Source organism: Delphinus delphis, chromosome 1 (genome assembly GCF_949987515.2).
Source record: "Delphinus delphis chromosome 1, mDelDel1.2, whole genome shotgun sequence".
In the NCBI taxonomy this organism is placed as follows: domain Eukaryota; kingdom Metazoa; phylum Chordata; class Mammalia; order Artiodactyla; family Delphinidae; genus Delphinus; species Delphinus delphis.
The window spans coordinates 77,877,486-77,898,181 of record NC_082683.1 but is presented as its reverse complement, the minus strand read 5'-3'; the positions used below and the strand labels follow the sequence as shown (position 1 = coordinate 77,898,181).

Below are 20,696 nucleotides of genomic sequence, written 5' to 3'. Positions count from 1 at the left end.
AGACCCAAATAGCCAAATCAATCTTGGGAAAGAAAAACGGAGCTGGTGGAATCAGGTTCCCTGACTTCAGACTATACTACAAAGCTACAGTAATCAAGACAGTATGGTACTGACACAAAAACTGAAATATGGATAATTGGAGCAGGATATAAAGCCTAGAGTTAAACCCACGCACATATGGTCAACTTATGTTTGACAAAGGAGGCAAGGATGTTCAATGGAGAAAAGACAGTCTCTTCAATAAGTTGTGCTGAGAATACTGGACAGCTACATGTAAAAGAATGAAATTAGAAGACTTCCTAACACCATACAAAAAAATAAACTCAAAATGGATTAAAGACCTAAATATAAGGTCAGACACTATAAAACTCTTAGAGGAAAACATAGGCACAACACTCTATGACATACATCACAGCAAGATCCTTTTTGACTGACTTCCTAGAGAAATGGAAATGAAAACAAAAATAAACAAATGGGACCTATTGAAACTTAAAAGATTTTGCACAGCAAAGGAAACCGTAAACAACACTAAAAGACAAACTTCAAATGGTAGAAGATATTTGCAAAGGAAACAACTGACAAAGGGTTCATCTCCAACATATATAAGCATGTCATTTAGCTCAATACCAAAAAAACAAACAACCCAATCCAAAAATGGGTGGAAGACCTAAATAGACATTTCTACAAAGAAGATATACAGATTGCCAACAAACACGTGAAAGGATGCTCACCATCACTCATCATTAGAGACATCCACATCAAAACTACCATGAGGTATCACCTCACACCAGTTAGAATGGTCATCATCAGAAAATTTACAAACAACAAATGCTGGAGATGGTTTGGAGAAAAGAGAACCCTCTTGCACTGTTTGTGGGAATGTAAATTGACAGAGCTACATGGAGAACAGTATGGAGCTTCCTTAAAAAACTAAAAATAGAATTACCATATGACCCAGCAATCCCACTACTGGGCATATACCCAGAGAAAACCATAATTCAAAAAGACACATGCACCCCAATGTTCACTGCAGCACTATTTACAATAGCCAGGTCATGGGAGGAACCTAAATGCCCACCTACAGATGAATGGATAAAGAAGATGTGGTAAATGTATATAATGGAATATTAGCCATAAAAAGGAATGAACTTGGGTCATTTTTAGAGATGTGGATGGACCTACAGTCTGTCATACAGAGTGAAATAAGTCAAAAAGAGAAAAATAATTATCGTATATTAACACATATATGTGGAATCTAGAAAAATGGTACAGATGAAACAGTTTGCAAGGCAGAAATAGAGACACAGATGTAGAGGACAAACGTATGGACACCAAGGGGGGAAAGAGAGGGTGTGGGATGAGTTGGGAGATTGGGATTGACATATATACACTAATATGTATAAAACAGATAACTAGTAAAAACCTGCTGTATAAAAAATAAATTAATTAAAATTTTAAAAAATGTTAGCCTTAGAAAAGGAAAATCTTGTCACATGCTACAACATGGGTTAAGTATGAAGACGTTATTTTAAAAAAATAACCCAGTTAGAAAAAGATCAGTACCTTCTGATTCCACTTATATGAGGTATGTAAGGTAGTCAAACTCACAGAAACATAAAGTAGAATGGTGGTTGTCAAGGGCTAGGGTGAAAGGTTAAGGGGGAGTTGTTCGATGGGTATAGAGTTTCAGTTTTGCAGGATGAAGAAGCTCTGGAGATTTGTTCCATGGAATTATGGAATATAATTAACATGTAAGTATAGTTAATCTGTACACTTAAAAGAGAATGGTAAAATTTATGTTGTTTTTTAACCACAATTAAAAAGGAAACATAATAATGTAAGAATATACATAACAATTTGAACTGAAATATAGAAAACTGCACAATAATACTGAAAGACTAAAAAAGAGTTTTAAATAAATAAAGCAACAATCCATACTCCAAAATGAAAGCAATTAACTAAAAATAGTATCTAGGAGTCAGTTTCTCTTTCCTGTACCAATCAGGAAGGAGCTGGCTTCCTAACACCTAGTCAATTTCTGAGATACTAAGTTTATTTTTGCTTTTGCTTTCCACTGTCATGTGTTCAATAAAATAGTTGCAAGTTGGCCTTAATTGACATAAGAAAACCCTTTCTCATGAGAAAAAGTAGAGGAGAGCCAGAGACTTTTAATTTATAAAATGACCTATCAGAATGTTAGTACAGTTAATAAGGCTACAGCACCAGAGTGTTTCAGTCCACTTTTGCAAATACAGAGCCATGGTGGGCAAAAGGGTGAAGGGGATTAAGAGGTACATACCTCTAGTTATACAATGCATAAACCACAGGGATGTAATATACAGCATAAGGAATATGGTCAGTGATATTTTAATAACTTTGTATGAGGACAGGTGGTTACAGACTTATTGTGGTGATCATTTCATAATGTATGCACATGTCAAATTATTATGTAGTACACCTGACACTAATATAATATTGTATGTCAACTATATTTCAATTTAAAAGTTATTTTACAAAATGTAAGAAAAAACCAACATATCAATATTATATATACATAAGATATATAATTTTAAAAGTATAACTAAATTGACAAAATACTTTACATAGGCATTTTATCATTTCTTCTACACTTCAAATTGGAAAAATGTGGGGTAACCTTCATATTTGTAGCCATTTTATATTCAGACACACATAATATCCATTGAGCTTATACTCTCTTCCGAACTCTGTTTTAATTGCTGGAGACACACACCTGTGAACACATGAGGTCCCTGTTTTTATGAAGTTGAATTTCAGGTAGTCACAGGGAAAAGTAAAAAAAAAAAAGCAAGGGGCTTCCCTGGTGACGCAGTGGTTGGGAGTCCGCCTCCCGATGCAGGGGACACGGGTTCGTGCCCCGGTACGGGAAGATTCCACATGCCGTGGAGTGGCTGGGCCCGTGAGCCATGGCTGCTGCGCCTGCGCGTCCGGAGCCTGTGCTCTGCAACGGGAGAGGCCACAACAGTGAGAGGCCCGCGTACCGCAAAAAGAAGAAGAAAAAAAAAAAAAAAAAAAAAAGGTGATGGGTTGGAGATTAACTTACATGGAAGACCTCAGTGAGAAGATGTCATTTAGCTGAGACCAGTAGAATAAGAAGGAACCAATCTTGCTGAGATCAGTGGTAAGAAAGTTCCAGATGCAGAAAATTGCTGTACATAGACCGCTAAGGCAGGAAGAAACTAGGTGTGTTCCAGCAACTGAAAGACCCAGATAAACCACATTTTTCAAAGCAAGTTAAAGTGCTACTTACTCAGAGACACTTCAAAAGACAATGGCAAAGAGGGAAAGCAAGGAGTGTACTTTATTTGTTAAATTTCAGACACTGGCTTCCAGGTGTGGAGAAATGCACTTATACTATGAGATCAGGAGAGAAACTTATAGATATCTCCCTTTCTCCTCACTTCCCTATTCCTTCCTTCAGAAACATTGTTCAGGGGGAGAAAAAACATAGTTTAAGGGTAAACAGAGTTTCAAATTTGCATCCTACCTCTATAACTTGCTTAATGAATCTGAACAGGCATATTATTTTACCCTCCCTCAAGCCTCCTGCAAGATGGAGACAATACCGCTTATTTTGCATGACTGTAGTCAGGATTGAATTAGACATGTAACATGTGTACCTCTTCGAAAGCAATCAAGAAATAAAACTGTTACTTCTGCTATTCACTGAGCAAACGTGGAAAGGCAGTATAATGAAGTGGCTTAACAAGAGGGTTTGGAATCAAGAATGATTCGGTTCAGATTATTTACAGTGCTGTGATTTGGGACAAGACATTAAATCTTTCTGTGCCTCAGTTTCTATAAAATGGTGGGGAAATGTTTGTTATGAGATATCAGTTATTTAACCCATGTAGAACGGACAGCACTGAGCCTGGAACACATGTGTAACACATGGAGCCCCTTCCAGCCTGTGCACTGGGTATTAAGTTCCAGGGGCTGCGTGTTCACGAATGTGTGTCCTTTTCCTCACTTACAGCATGCACAAATGAGGAACCAGTCCACTGTAAGTGTGTCCATTATTTAAAGAAATTAAAACTAAAAATATGCTTCCTCATTCTAGGTTTCCCAAACTGACCCCCAATCCCGGATACATTCCATTACATTTAAGTATCTAATAGACACTTTTTTAAACACCAAATTGTTTCTCAGATGTCTTTCAAAAAAAATTAATGTGAAGGTTCTAGTTGAGAAGTAGTGTCAAACCCGTGTTCCCTCCAAAGAGGATAGCTTCCAAAAATTCCTTTTATGCTTACTGAGTCATTGTTCTGTTTTCAGTGCTTTCAGTTTCATATTACTGTAAATCTTTTACAGAGATTGCTTCACTGCTTCGGTCTGGTCTTTACAGGAAATCAGGCGAGTCCAATGACATTGGGTGGGTGAAATAAAAGTCTAACCATCTAGTGAGAGACAGAGAAGTTACAGAACCACTCCACCTAAACTGAGAAGAAAACAGGTAAGAACTCTACTTTTTCCTCAAAGCAGCTCTGTCTCCAGTGCTAAAGCAGCCTTGCTCTGGGAAAAGGAGCCCATGTTAAGATTAGTGCAGGGATGGGAAGGGATTTTTAAGGGTTAGTTAGTTTTCTAAAAAATGACCAGCATCAAAATAGGTTTCAGCAGAGCCTAATGTGGGGCACGAGGTCAGATGAAATCCTGGTGTTATCAGGTGGCAGCACATCCCTGGGTCATTACTGTGCTTGTGTAGAATTAGGCACCAGGGACATGGAGCTAAACTAAGATCTTGAAATGCATTAGGATTGTCTTTCTCTTTGCTGATGTTGTCTGTGTTGACTGGGGACACAATTAAATTACCATTGTCTTTTTTTTTTTTTTTTGCCGTACGCGGGTCTCTCACTGTTGTGGCCTCTCCCTCTGCGGAGCACAGGCTCCGGACGTGCAGGCTCAGCGGCCATGGCTCACGGGCCCAGCCCCTCTGCGGCATGTGGGATCTTCCCGGACCGGGGCACGAACCCATGTGCCCTGCATCGGCAGGCCGACTCTCAACCACTGTGCCACCAGGGAAGCCCCAAAATTACCATTGTCTTTGATACAACTTATTCAATACTGATGTACCTGCAGCTAAGAAACTGAAAGGACAACAAATAGGTTATTTTCATGAGAAGGAAAGAATAGTAAATGAGATGCAGTGGAAATAGCTACATGACACTGTTAAAGACAAAAAAAAAATCCTGAAACCCAAAGTGAAAGGTGTAGATTCATGAAAATACCATACTCTTCAGTCCTACATTTGAACTTTGTTTCAAAGTGGGCTTCTTCTTTTAGAAATAGCACAAGTTCACTAGATCCAATTTCTTGTGGTCAATTCACTCCTTACCCCTTAGGAGCAGAATTCAGCCCCACTACTTCACTAAAAAGCTTCCTCTTTAAAGAATCTACTGTGGTGCAGCACTGAAGGCAGCATCTTTGTTTACTTTGCCCTCTCTGTGTTCTCAAGAAGTTTGGATCTTGCCTTTTGCAAACTCTTCCTCTGAATTCCTTGACTTGGCATTAGCTTATTCATCACCTACCTTGTCTGACACCTCTCTCTTCTTTTCAGCTTCCCCTCCCCTTTTCCATCCCCATCCCCCCTCTTTACCCCTACTCCTCTTCCTGTTTCTACTTCTCTACAAAATGGAAAAAAAGAAGAAAACAGAAAACTTGGAAGTGCATGGTTGGAAATATAGATATTTTCTTTCAACAACTTTCTTCTTTAGTTCTCCTGATCTGTCTCCTGATCTTTTAATATTTATTTCATTATCTTTTGTTCCCTTACACATACACACACACACACACACACACACACACACACACACACACACACGTACAAATACGATTTTTAGCAACATGCAGTATTCGCAGATGTGCACTTTACCCCCACTTAGTTTGAGGCTAATTTATTCTGAAGCTAATACATTTTAAGTTTCAGAGCCCCTTGCTTCCACAAGCCCATACCAAGGTTTTGGAAGGGTCCCTAGCCACGTGTTTCACAAGGTCACATATTTTTATAAAATTTGCTAAAGTAAGTTCCACTTCTAGAATAGCAGTGTGAGAAGTTCTGTGGACCCTTATCCCAGTAAAAATAAGGCTAACTAGTGAGAAAAAACACATTTCAAATCACCAGAAATTGTTCAGAGACATATATCAAGTGATGAACATTTATTCATGAAATTCTTTATTCATAGTAAGAATTAGTGAATAAATAAATATTGTATTTCTCACACATAGCCAGGGTGTACAATGAATCTCTCTGAATCTTATTCTATTTTACATTTAATGTCTAGTATAAATTTTTAAATGAAAGTCCAAAATAAAAGTTTTCCATGGTAAACTAAATATAAGATTTTGTTCATGAGGGTGGTTGAATATTGATAAATCACTGTCATACCAATATTTTTTTAGTGGACTACTTTGATAATACTTCCATAACTTTCTAAAATGTCTTTCCCTCATCTATGTCACTGTTGACACAAAACTAGGTCATGCTGGGGGATTTTATGATTCCTCCTTCTGAATGCAAAATAACCTTGTGAAAACTCTTGATCTGCTTAGACCAGAAATTCTAATTCATCCCATCTCTTCCCCTGCAGACAAGGGAACATGGCCTCAGAGACCCACATGTCAGGCCCAGAGTGCCTCATCGAGAACATTAATGGGCGACTATTGGTTAATCCGAAAGCTCTGAAGATCCTGTCTGCCATTCAGCAGCCCGTTGTGGTGGTGGCTATCGTGGGCCTCTACCGCACCGGCAAATCCTACCTGATGAACAAGCTGGCTGGGAAGAACAAGGGTGAGTGGCACCAGCAAAGCCCAGCCGAGTCCCTTCTGCCAACCACACTCCCAGCGTGCAGAACAGTGATGTGAGGAGAGGAAGTTAGAGACCTGGGAGGAATATTGAAAGCTAACTTTCAATACAGTGATGGGTTTCTTATTTAATCTGTGCTGGACGATAAGAGTCAACTCTTTCTCACCACTTTGCCTTAATTTTCTCTTTAAAGTATAAATATGCCTTTCTGGAAGGAGTAAGGTAGTAATAAAGAAAATTAATACAGATAATAATAAACAATAAAACATTTACTAAAACGTATGTGGATTAACATCAAGCTTATACTGATCTTTAAGGTAAAATAAATATTTCAGTTTGTACTGAATGTTCTAATTTCTCTCTTCTTCTGGTTGCAGTTAAGATCAATACTGATTACGTTTTCATTGGTCTCTTTAAACCTTGATGTTGTTAACTATTATCTCAATTTCAAGATCCATCTGCTATTAAAACTCCACCCTTTCTTAACCCCATGCCCCCTTGCAGGTTTTTCTCTGGGCTCCACGGTGCAGTCTCACACGAAGGGCATCTGGATGTGGTGTGTGCCTCATCCCAAGAAGCCAGAACATACTCTAGTTCTGCTTGATACCGAGGGCCTGGGGGATGTGGAGAAGGTAAGGACTGAGGATTCAAATTTGGACTAAGCCCCTCATGTCTGAATATTCTCTACACTATTTAATTTTTCTTTAAATAAGAACTTGCACTTTACCACGTTTTTTCATTTCTGTTTACATGCCATGAGACCCAGTTTAGCAATGAGGGGTCAGGAAAATATTCATAAGGCAGAATCCTAGGAGAAGAGCATAGTGGTCAGTCGACACTATTCTAATTATTAAAAGGCTGTAAGCTAAGCCAGTTAACCCAGATGCATAAAGGGAATACAAATAAATTCAACATAATGAATCTTATCCTGCAAAGAACTTTAGTTAAGGATTTAGGTTCTGAAGTCCCATACCCTTGGCTTTAAATTTAAAGTCTGTCAGTAATTCAATGATCTTAGCACATTATTTGATCTCTTTTAACCTCAGCTTTCTTATCTGTAAAACAGATGTAATAGATCTACATTTGCCTCATAGTATTGTTTTGAATACTTAAAAGATAAGTAATGGAAAGTGTTAGGTGCACAACAATTGCTCAGTGAGATAGATACATGTATTATTACCCTTATATTAAGACAATTGTTCTGTAAAAATAAAGAGAAAAGTTTACATTTAAATTATATTTAAGGCCTTAGAATGCCCACAAGCAGTGACTATTTGTTTGCAATTATCTACCAATGATTATAAGAGGGTCTAGTGAGAATCAGGGTAAACCAAAAACACTAATCAGAAAACTATTCAAAGTTCAAGTCCTACTAACTATCATTTTTGCTTGGATTTGGTTTCCTCGTATAGGGCGTTAGTCTAAAAAAAACCTCTAATTAAATGAGCATCCTTTTACTACTGCTGATCTGAAAAGTGCCATGAGAATGAAAAATAATCCTGGTCCAAATGTACTCTGATTTCCAGGGTGACAACCAGAATGACTCCTGGATATTTGCCCTAGCAATACTCCTGAGCAGCACTTTTGTGTACAATAGTATGGGAACCATCAACCAGCAGGCCATGGACCAACTTCAGTATCTTTTTTGGGTTCAAACCAGCATCAGAGTCAGAGGGGAGACCAGTATTAATAAAAACAGCTGCCTAACTGTGAGTCCTTGTGAATCAAGCACAAAAAGAGAAACATAAAAAATAATTCAAGGGCAGGGGGAAAATCCTACGTATCAATACCTACTGAAGAATTGATACTTGGGTTAAGAACAGAGGCGAAACAAGGGTTTTGTATATGTAACTAATATAGGGTGGCGGGCGCTGTCCTTTTAGGCCAGTTTTCCTTAATTTGCTGCTCAGCTATGTGACGGAGCTCACAGAGAGAATCAGGGCAAAAGCTTCACCTGATGTGGATGGGGTTGAGGATTCAGCTGACTTTGTGAGCTTCTTTCCAGACTTTGTATGGACACTGAGGGATTTCTCCCTAGACTTGGAGGCAGATGGACAATCCATCACAGCAGACGAGTACCTGGAGAATTCACTCAGGCTTAAGAAAGGTAAAGGGAACTTAGAATCGGTAAATGGGATGACAAAACACGATAAAACGATCGTTCTTTAGTTTTCTATCAAGAGTTTTCTTATATTTATAGTTTCTATTTCTTCTCAGGGGGCGATTACTAAGAAGTAACACTTGTTTACTATCTGAATGAACAGATTTGATTTGATTTTCTCCCTGTTTTAAGAACAGGTTTCATTTCTTTCACCTTTCCCTGTGCTGTGATTAGACTTACATTATATCCCTGCTTAGGGCTTGTGGTGCTGTAATTAACCAAAGAATATGGAGTAGAATAGGTAATTCATTTGAAGAAAATAAATAAAAGCATGAACCATGCACTAGTCTAGGGGTTGGCAAAGGATGGCTCACAGGCAAATAATGTCCAATCCAGCCTGCCAGCTGATTTTGTAAATAAGGTTTTATTGGAATCATGCTATGCCCATTCATTTATAGACTGTCTATGGCTGATTTCATGCTACAGTAGTAGAATTGAGTACTTGGAAAAGAGACCATCTGGCTTGCAAAGCCTAAAATATTTACTGTTTGGCCCTTTACAGAAAAAGTTTGCAAGCCCCTATATTAGGCAAATTCTTTTTATCTTCTTCCAGGTACCAGTCAAAAAGATAAAAATTTCAATCTGCCTCGACTCTGTATCCGGAAGTTCTTCCCAAAGAAGAAATGCTTTATCTTCGATCGGCCCACTGATAGGAAGAAACTGGGCCAGCTTGAGGAACTGTGTGATGATAAGCTGGACCCCGAATTTGTACAACAAGCTGCAGTCTTCTGTTCCTACATCTTTAAAAATTCCAAAACTAAAACCCTTTCAGGAGGCATCAAGGTCAATGGACCTCGTGAGTTCTCTTCCCAGTCTTTACTCTCACGGTTAACACGAAAAGATGGTGTAATAACATCCACCTAGCTTCCGCTTTGAAAAATGCACATCTACTGCTATTATTGTGTTAAATTCTAGATGTCACCAACACTTCTAACAGGTTTTATTAGTCACAATTCTTAGGTGAGGAAAGATAGAAAAGGCCAAAGGAAAATAGCTCTAAAAGCTTAAAACTGTCCTAGTAAACTGGACCTTCCCTGTGCAATATGGTTGTCACTAGATAAGTGCAGCTATCTAAATTTAAATGTAAACTAATTAAAATTAAAGAAATTTAACATTCTGATCACACAGCTGTGTCTCAAGGGCTCACACTACACATGTGTAGTGGCTACCACACTGGACAGCACATATAGAATACTTCCATCATCACAGAAAGTTCTTCTGGACAATGCTCTGCTAGAATAAACAAAATGCAGGACTCCTTTTGATTTGTTCCACAAATATTAATCGAATGTTTCCCATGGACCTACCAGGGCTGATGATACAGACATAAATGAGAGAGAGATGGTTTCTGTCCTAACAATGCTTGGGGGTGAAGTAAATGTACTCAATAAACACAGGCCTAGGCTATCTAGAGCAGAGGTTCTCAACCTTTGATGTGCATATGTACCACCTGAGGATCTTGCCAAAGACGAGGGTCTAAGTCAGTTGAACTGGGGCAGAGGCTGAGAGTCTGCATTTTTAGCCAGTTTTCAGGTGATACTGAGGACATTGATGCTGTAAGGCAAATGGTTGGTAATAGACATCATAAGAATTGCACAGAATAGAAAGTTTCCTCACTCCTCCTACAATAAACATCATCATTTGATCTCTATTTGTAGGTCTAGAAACCCTGGTGCAGACCTATGTCAGTGCCATCAGTAGTGGGGATCTGCCCTGCGTGGAGAATGCAGTCCTGGCCTTGTCTGAGATCGAGAACACAGCTGCAGTGAAAAAGGCCATTGCCCACTATGACCAGCAGATGGCTCAGAAGCTGCAGCTGCCCACTGAAACCCTCCAGGAGCTGCTGGACCTGCACAGGACTATTGAGAAGGAGGCCATTGAAGTCTTCATGAGGATGTCCTGGAAAGATATAGACCATTTATTTCAAAAGGATTTAGCGGTAATTTTTTCCTTAAGTTTATACAGATTAGGCTCTTGGAAAGTAAAGTACTACTAGAAAATGAAATGGGTGCTTATTTGGAGAAAAGCAATTTTTACTAGACTTTTAAATGGTGACAAACACTATTTGTTATTATCATAAGAGGAACCAATTTTATTATGATATACTTTTTTTCTTTTTTTTGCGGTACGCGGGCCTCTCACTGTTGCAGCCTCTCCCGTTGCGGACCTCAGGCTCCGGACGCGCAGGCTCAGCAGCCATGGCTCACGGGCCCAGCTGCTCCGTGGAATGTGGGATCTTCCCGCACTGGGGCACGAACCCATGTCCCCTGCATCGGCAGGCGGACTCTCAACCACTGTGCCACCAGGGAAGCCCTATGATATACTTTATTATGGTGCATTGAAACTTTTTTCTTTCATGAATAAACTAATATTCTTCCCTATAATTTCATTACATACATATAAGTAACAATCAGAGCTTCTAATCAAATTACATGCTCATTGTTATCAGGCTGATTGGATATTTTGGCCAAAAACAAAGAAAATTTTAGCCTTAGTTATCATGAGCAGGCTTATGTTGAGCCACATTTAGTGCATATGCAATCACTGGTCCAGTTTGAAAAGCAGGAGTTTATCTCCAAAGGTGTAGTATATAGCTAGTAATCTCTGCTCTGAAGGTCACCTCCATGGTGAAAGGGACCTTTGTAGAAAGTCAGGATCAGCAGGAAGGATATGGTGTTGTGAGTGCCTGTAAGTTCATCTAGGGGGTCACAGACCTTTTATATTTTTATTTTTTTGAGAAGACTTTCCAGAAATTCTGAGGTCAAGTTAACATCTTTTCACTATTCTTTTTACTTCCTATTTTTTACATTAAAGGCCCAGCTAGACGAAAAGCGAGATGACTTTTGTAACAAGAATCTTAAAGCATCATCAGATCGTTGCTCAGCTTTACTTAAGGATATTTTCAGTCCTCTAGAAGAAGGTCTGAAAAAGGGGATTTATTCTAAACGAGGAGGCTATCGCCTCTTCATTGAAAAGATACAAGAGCTGAAGAAAAAGTATCTTCAGGAGCCCAGGAAGGGAATACAGGTAACCAAAATTGATTCTGGGAAGTTGCTGACGTGTTCCTTGAAACAACATGACCAAGCGAATTGCACACAGATGCGCAATTACAGGACCGACAGCATTCATGCTCTCATTTAATAAACACATACAGGGAGCCTGTTATACCAGATATATCCTATGTGCTCATCCAAAAGAGTGCACTCAATTAACAACTGAGTTACAAATTGGATTATCAGAGGTATCCAAAATTTCAAATAATGTCATCATTTATCTCTCTGCATGTTCCTCCCCTCAACCTCACACTTCCCTCCCTCCCATTCTCCCTCCATACCTTTTTCTGATCTGCTTTCTCAATGATGGCTTCATTCTCCAACAAGTTCACCCCATATGAGACCACAGTGCCAACAGCTCCAAAATTAGAGCCCTCAGTCTAAAAGAACAGAGAATCACTATTTATATCTATATCAATCTCTTATAAAGATTCTGCTCAGGAAGCTGTCATGCTTGGCCAGCCTGGAGCATGTGCTCACCCCAGTGACAGGGAATCTTGACCACCAGCATGCCAAGACCAAGAGGAGCAATTCCTAGAGGGCAAGATGGTGGGCAAACAGGAATAAGTGCTTACAGCTATTTCCTATTACTAACCCCATTCTTTTCTGGGTCCTAGGCTGAAGAAATTCTTCAGGAATATTTGAAGTCCAAGGAGCCTGTGATTGCTGCAATTCTACAGACAGACCAGACTCTCTCAGAGAAGGAAAAGTTGATTGAAGGTGAGCAGCGAGTCAAGAGACTAGACAGCCTTGAAAGCGCTTAAAAATTCTAATTAATTTGGCTGGGTGAGCCTAGGATCCTTAAACTATAGCAAGATGAGAAAAGATGCCTCTTACTCGCTAAAGTCATTTTTGAGTAGGGCATACACAGTCAGTAGCAACAGTGACAGGTTAAGTGTACATGGAAGAAAGAAGCAACATGGTCACCCACATTCATTTTTCTTTTTCCTTTTCCTCCTAACAGTGGAACGTGTGAAAGCTGAATCTGCACAGACTGCTGCAAAAATGCTGGAGGAAATGCAAATAAAGAATCAGCAGATGATGGAACAGAAAGAAAAGAGTTATCAGGAACATGTGAAACAACTGACTGAGAAGATGGAGAGGGATAGGGCCCAGTTGCTGCAAGAGCAAGAGAGAACTCTATCTCTCAAACTTCAGGTATTTAATTGTATCACCTTGAGGTTCCTGTTATTCTGTTTTCTCTCCACACTCCCTGTTCACAAACTTGGCATGGCAGTGAGAACATGAAGCCCAGAAGAAGGACCTTGCTTGCCCACTTGGACTTTTCAATCCCTATCTACCAGCCTGAACTGGCCCCTACAATGTCTGGTTGTTAAAAGATTTTATTTGCAGTTATGTCACACCCAGTCCATTACCACTATATCTGCCAATCATGGTAGCTATTATCTCCTAGATATTATAAAAAAGTCTTATCCATATCTCTTGCTTAGTACTATACGAAGCAAGAGCTGCTATGTCCATATTACTTAGGAGACGAAACAGGTTCAGACAAGACTAAATAATTTTTATAGGGCCACAATGCTTGGGAAGATATCTGAACAGTCTTCACCAGTTAGAGGAATCCACGAATTTTTCTTCTGTCACAGATTTTAGCTCGAAGAGAACCTTCATAAGCAGAAGGACTCAACTCTTACACCACTGTGTCAGTCTATCACTCCTACCTGTTTTCTTTGTCCTGCTCCTAGTATGTTTTGAGCTGGGAATTAAGTGCAGAAAGCCAGTATGGTCTGTCTGGGGCCCTGATTCCCTTACCTGCACTTTGCCCCCCTGCCACCAAATTGTGGAAGCTTAGATCAAATTCCCTGATCTAAGATTCAGACACCGTATCAGATTTTGCAAATTCTTCACTTATTTCTGTGTTGTGTGTGTGTACATAAAAAAATCACAATGCATAGATAAGATCTGAAGCCAAACATTTCATTAAGATTGCCGACAAAGATTATATACAATTAATGGGACAAAAAAAATTAATACTGGTAATTAGGTTCATCAACATATTGGGATATATAAGCCCAAAATCCTTCTTGACTCAAGGAGACTCAGAAAAAGTAATCACAGAGCTAGAAGGACCAAGAGAAAGTATAATGAAATTAATGGTAGAGAAAATTTCAAGAAGAAATTAAATATTTTTTTAAAAATCTATGAATGTGGAAACTAGATAGAAGTTAGAGATTTACTTAATGTGACACGTTATTCAGTCTCCATTTGTACTTTTTTAGGAACAGCGCCGACTACTACAGGAAGGATTCCAAGAAGAGAACAGACGACTTCATAAAGAAATACAGAATCTCCAGAAGGAGATGCAAAAACCAAGGACGCAATGTTGCCTAAGCTAAAGAACTAAAAATTAGAGCTTTCCTGGTCACTCTTATCAGAGGCATTACTCAAGCAGTTTAAAATTAAGAAAAATGTCACCACACTTGATAATATTTAGATTTCACAGTTTTATTATACTAAATATTTGCAAAGGCATGCAGTACTATAATTGAAATCATGTCCATCTTCCTCACAATACTGTAAACTGTGTAACAAGATGCATTTTACCTCTGTGCCAACCCAGGAGGTATCATAACCTTGTACCACCCAGGAGTTTCTTCTTCCAGATGACTACAAGTTAGACAAGTGGATACTGAGCAAAGTCTTAGGTTAAAGTCTTGGGACATAGTTGGTCATGAGTTTGGCCAAGTGCACCACAAGTTCCAATATCAGGGACAACCATTCTAGCTTCTTAGTGAAGACAGTATACAGTGTCCCATTGTTTCAAGACTGCACAGTCTGTCAGCAATGATGTGATTCCTGGACACTGGGAATGGGCAACACTTACTGGTGAATTCCAAGCTAAAGCAAATCACCTTATATAGCGATCTAGAAGCTCTACAGAATGTCTGTAGGAAGATGGAAGAAGCCATTAGCATGAGTATGAGTTGGATCATAAATAAATGGGCTAAAGAAGGAAACTTTCCCTTCTTGCTCAGTTCACCCAGATTATAACTGTAATGGGACTCTTTAGAACTTTAGGTAAGTGACCCTGGACTAAACATAGTAACATTATGACAAGTATACATTGTGTGTTTGTAGCAATTTATAATTTGCAAAGATGAACTTGAAATGATGACTGATAATATGTTAGAAAACTGAGCTAAATTAATTATTAGATCATTTATAACCCTAGAGTTTAGGCTATCTTTTCCCAATTCTTAAGAAGCATACTTGAAAGCCTGCTTATTTTCCCCCAAGAGAATATGCGTTGTTTTTTGCTTTTTTTGACCAGTAGAATAATGCTCTTGATATTACTTAGTATAGACTTTATCACAATTGTCAAAAGCCCTAGGTATGTGGTTGAAGTTTCTTAAAGCAATTAAGAATTATTTTCAATCTGGAAATAAATTATGCTTCACTGAACTTTACATTTCTGATTTTTTTTAAGTTTTTCACCAAAAAAATAAGGTTCTAATTTATATAGCAAAGGTTGGCTAACTTTTCTGTAAAAGATGGGATAGTAACTATTCATGGCTTTGTGAGCCATATGGTCTCTGACTCAACTACTCAACTCTGCCATAAAGCAGCCATTAATGATACACAAATGGGTGGGCATGGCTGTGTTCCCAGAATACATTGTTTTCAAAAACAGGGGGCACTCAGAAGCCATAGTTTGCAGACCCTTGCTTTATACAACAGAAACAACTCTCAGAATGGAAGAAAATATTTGCAAATGCAGCAACTGACAAAAGATTAATCTCCAAAATATACAAGCAGCTCATGCAGCTCAATATCAAAAGAACAAACTACCCAATCCAAAAATGGGCAGAAGACCTAAATAGACATTTCTCCAAAGAAGATATACAGATTGCCAACAAACACATGAAAGGATGCTCAACATCACTAATCATTAGAGAAATGCAAATCAAAACTACAATGAGATATCATCTCACACACACCAGTTAGAATGGCCATCATCAAAAAATCTAGAAACAATAAATGCTGGAGAGGGTGTGGAGAAAAGGGAACCCTCCTGCACTGTTGGTGGGAATGTAAATTGATATAGCCACTATGGAGAACAGTATGGAGGTTCCTTAAAAAACTAAAAATAGAACTACCATATGACCCAGCAATCCCACTACTGGGCATTATACCCTGAGAAAACCATAATTCAAAAAGAGACGTGTGCTACAATGTTCATTATTAATAGTTCATTATAAATAGTTCAAGGCACTATTTACAATAGCCAGGACATGGAAGCAACCTAAATGTCCATCGACAGATGAATGGATAAAGAAAATTTGCTATATATATACAATGGAATATTACTCAGCCATAAAAAGGAATGAAACTGTATCAGTTGTAGTGAGGTGGATGGACCTAGAGTCTGTCATACAGAGTGAAGTTAGTCAGAAAGAGAAAAACAAATACCATATATTAATGCATGTATATGGAATCTAGGAAAATGGTACTGATGAACCTAGTGGCAGGGCAGGAATAGAGATACAGATGTAGGTAATGGACTTGAGGACACATGGGGGAAGGGGAGGCTGGAAGAAGTGAGAGAGTAGCATTGACATGTATACACTACCATGTGTACAATAGATAGCTAGTGGGAAGCTGCTGCATAGCACAGGGAGATCAGCTCAGTGCTTTGTGATGACCTAGATGGGTGGGATGGGGAGGGTGGGAAGGAGGGGATATATGTATACATATAGCTGATTCACTTTGTTATACAGCAGAAAATAACACAACATTTTAAAGGAATTATAATCTAATAAAGATGTAAATAAATAAGATTTTAAAAGTACAATGAGATATCATTTCTTACCTATTAGATGGTTACTATTTTTTGAAAACCTGAAAAGATTACAAGTGTTGGCAAGGATGTGGTGAAATTTTAACCTTCAAACACTGTTAGTAGGAATGTAAAATGGTGCATCAGCTATGGAGATAGTGTGGGTGTTCCTCACAAAAATTAAAAATAGAACTACTGTATGATCCAACAATCCCACTTCTGGGTATATATGCAAAAGAATTTAAATCAGGATCTCAAAGAGATATCTGCATTCTCACTTTCATTGTAGCATTATTCACAACAGCCAAGATATAGAAACCTAAGTGTCCATCAACAGATTATTGGATAAAGAAAATGTGATAGATACATACAAGGAATATTATTCAGCCTTAATTAAGAAGGAAAGTTTGCCATTTGCAACGTGGATAAACCTGGAGGACATTATGCTAAGTGAAATAAACCAGTTACAAAAAGACAAATACTTTATGACTTCACATATATGAGGTGTCTAAAATCATCAAACTCATAGAAACAGAGAATATAATAGTGGTAAGCAGGGAGTTGGGGAAGGGGTGAGAATGGGAACTTATTGTCCAAAGGGTATAAAGTTTCAGTTATGCTAGATGAATAAGTTCTTGAGATCTTCTGTGAAACATAATGCCTATAGTTAAAAATACGCTATTGTGCATTTTAAATGTGTTAAGAGAGTAGAACACATTTTTAGTGTTCTTACGGCAAACAAAAAGGGAGGTGGTGAGAGGTTATGGGAGGTGTTGGAAATGTCAACTACCTTGATTGTATCGCGTGTGTTTGCATATGTGCAAACACATCAAATTTTACATTAAATGTATGTAGCTCTTTGTATGTACATTATAACTCAATAAAACCATTTAAAAACTTTTGGAAAACAATTCTACAAATCCAAATGGTCCCTTATGAATTGGGAATTTTATCAAGCATTTAAAGAAAAAAATGACACCAATTCAAAATGGAAGAGGAAAGATTTCCTGACTCATTCTACAAGAGAAACATTATTCTGATACCACAATCAGACAAAAACACTACAAAAAAAAGAAAACTGAGAGAGGGGGAAGATGGCAGAAGAGTAAGATGCGGAAATCACCTTCCTCCCCACAGATACATCAGAAATACATCTACACGTGGAACAACTCCTACAGAACACCTACTGAATGCTGGCAGAAGACCTCAGACCTCCCAAAAGGCAAGAAACTCCCCCACGTACCTGGGGAGAGCAAAAGAAAAAAGAATAAACAGAGACAAAAGAATGGAGATGGGACGTGCACTAGTGGGAGGGGGCTGTGAAGGAGGAAAGGTTTCCACACACTAGAAGCTCCTTCGCGGGCGGAGACTGCGGGTGGTGGAGGGGGGAAGCTTCGGAGCCTCGGAGGAGAGCGCAGCCACAGGGGTGCGGAGAGATTCCCACACAGAGGATCGGTGCGACCGGCACTCACCAGGCCGAGAGGCTTGTCTGCTCACCTGCTGGGGCAGGCGGGGCTGGAAGCTGAGGCTCGGGCTCTGGTCGGAGCGCCAGTAGAGGACTGGGGTTGGCGGCTTGAACACAGCCTGCAGGGGGTTAGTGCACCACGGCTAGCCAGGAGGAAGTCCGGGGAAAAGTCTGGAACTGCCGAAGAGGCAAGAGACTCTTTCTCACCTCTTTGTTTCCTGGTGCGCGAGGAGAGGGGATTAAGAGTGCTGCTTAAAGGAGCTCCAGAGACAGGCGCAAGCCGTGGCTAACAGCGCGGACCCCATAGACGGGCATGAGACGCTAAGGCTGCTGCTGCTGCCACCAAGGGGCCTGTGTGCGAGCACAGGTCACTGTCCACACCCCTCTTCCCGGGAGCCTGTGCAACCCGCCACTGCCAGGTTCCCGGGGTCCAGGGACAACTTCCCTGGGGGAACGCACGGCGCGCCTCAGGCTGGTGCAACGTCACGTCGGCCTCTGCTGCCGCAGGTTCGCCCCACACTCCGTACCCAACCCTCCCCCCGGCCTGAGTGAGCCAGAGACCCCGAATCAGCGGCTCCTTTAACCCCGTACTGTCTGAGCGATGAACAGATGCCCTCCAGCAACCTACACGCAAAGGCAGGGCCAAATCCAAAGCTGAACCCCGGGAGCTGTGCGAACAGAGAAGAGAAAGGGAAATCTCTCTCAGCAGCCTCAGGAGCAGCGGATTAAAACTCCACAATCAACTTGATGTACCCTACATCTGTGGAATACCTAATAGACAAACCTGAATCCCAAATTGAGGAGGTGGACTTTGAGAGCAACATTTATGATTTTTTCCCCTTTTCCTCTTTTTGTGAGTGTGTATGTGTATGCTTCTGTGTGAGATTTTGTCTGTATAGCTTTGCTTTCACCATTTATCCTAGGGTTCTATCTGTCCATTTTCTTTTTTTTTTTACTTAAAATTTTTTTTCTTAATAATTATTTTTTTATTTTAAAAACTTTATTTTACCTTACTTTATTTTCTTTTCTTTTATCCTCTTTCTTTCTTTCTTTCTACTTTTTCTCCCTTTTATTCTGAGCCGTGTGGATGAAAGGCTCTTGGTGCTGCAGCCAGGAGTCAGTGCTGTGCCTCTGAGGTGGGAGAGCCAACTTCAGGACACTGGTCCACAAGAGACTTCCCAGCTCCACGTAATATCAAATGGCGAAAATCTCCCAGAGATCTCCATCTCAAGACCAACACCCAGCTTCACTCAACGACCAGCAAGCTACAGTGCTGGACACCCTGTGCCAAACAACTAGCAAGACAGGAACACAACCCCACCCATTAGCAGAGAGCCTGCCTAAAATCACAATAAGTCCACAGACACCCCAAAACACATCACCAGATGTGGACCTGCCCACCAGAAAGACAAGATCCAGACTCATCCACCAGAACACAGGCACTAGTCCCCTCCACCAGGAAGCCTACACAACCCACTGAAACAACTTTCGGCACTGGGGACAGACACCGAAAACAATGGGAACTACGAACATGCAGCCTGCAAAAAGGAGACCCTAAACACAGTAAGATAAGCAAAATGAGAAGACAGGAAAACACACAACAGATGAAGGAGCAAGATAAAAACCTACCACACCTAACAAATGAAGAGGAAATAGGCAGTCTACCTGAAAAAGAATTCAGAATAATGATAGTAAAGATGATCCAAAATCTTGGAAATAGAATAGAGAAAACGCAAGAAATATTTAAAAAGGACCTAGAAGAACTTAAGATGAAACAAGAAACGATGAACAACACAATAAATTAAATTAAAAATACTCTAGAAGGGATCAATAGCACAATAACTGAGGCAGAAGAACGGATAAGTGACCTGGAAGATAAAATAGTGGAAGTAATACTGCAGAGCAGAATTAAGAAAAAAGAATGAAAAGAACTGAGGACAGTCTCAGAGACCTGTGGGACAACATTAAATGCACCAATATTCGAATTATAGGGGTTCCAGAAGAAGAAGAGAAAAAGAAAGGGACTGAGAAAATATTTGAAGAGATTATAGTTGAAAACTTCCCTAATATGCAAAAGGAAATAGTTAATCAAGTCCAGGAAGCACAGAGAGTCCCATACAGGATAAATCCAAGGAGAAACATGCCAAGACACATATTAATCAAACTATCAAAGATTAAATACAAAGAAAAAATATTAAAAGAAGCAAGGGAAAAGCAACAAACAACACACAAGGGAATCCCCATAAGGTTAACAGCTGATCTTTCAGCAGAAACTCTGCAAGCCAGAAGGGAGTGGCAGGACATATTTAAAGTGATGAAGGAGAAAAACTGGCAACCAAGATTACTCTACCCAGCAAGGATCTCATTCAGATTTGATGGAG

General features: G+C 39.6%; 1 protein-coding gene across 1 annotated transcript; it reads left to right on the top strand.

Annotated features, from left to right (window-relative positions):
• Nucleotides 1–4,383: 4,383 nt before the first annotated feature.
• Nucleotides 4,384–15,492, top strand: LOC132433842 (guanylate-binding protein 1-like). Its single transcript, XM_060025134.1, has 11 exons — nt 4,384–4,492; nt 6,624–6,823; nt 7,343–7,470; nt 8,365–8,474; nt 8,749–8,945; nt 9,553–9,795; nt 10,658–10,938; nt 11,814–12,026; nt 12,670–12,772; nt 13,017–13,210; nt 14,293–15,492. The coding sequence occupies exons 2-11, from the start codon at nt 6,634–6,636 to the stop codon at nt 14,407–14,409; spliced, it is 1,776 nt and encodes a 591-aa protein (XP_059881117.1). The 5' UTR covers nt 4,384–4,492; nt 6,624–6,633; the 3' UTR covers nt 14,410–15,492.
• Nucleotides 15,493–20,696: the final 5,204 nt, after the last annotated feature.

What these genes read in the sequence shown, in the direction of transcription:
- LOC132433842 (XM_060025134.1), top strand. Translation starts at nt 6,634, where the DNA reads ATGGCCTCAGAGACCCACATGTCAGGCCCAGAGTGCCTCATCGAGAAC. An exon ending in TTCACTCAGGCTTAAGAAAG is followed by an intron (nt 8,946 to 9,552) that starts GTAAAGGGAACT and finishes ATCTTCTTCCAG; the next exon opens with GTACCAGTCAAAAAGATAAA. An exon ending in CTCTATCTCTCAAACTTCAG is followed by an intron (nt 13,211 to 14,292) that starts GTATTTAATTGT and finishes GTACTTTTTTAG; the next exon opens with GAACAGCGCCGACTACTACA.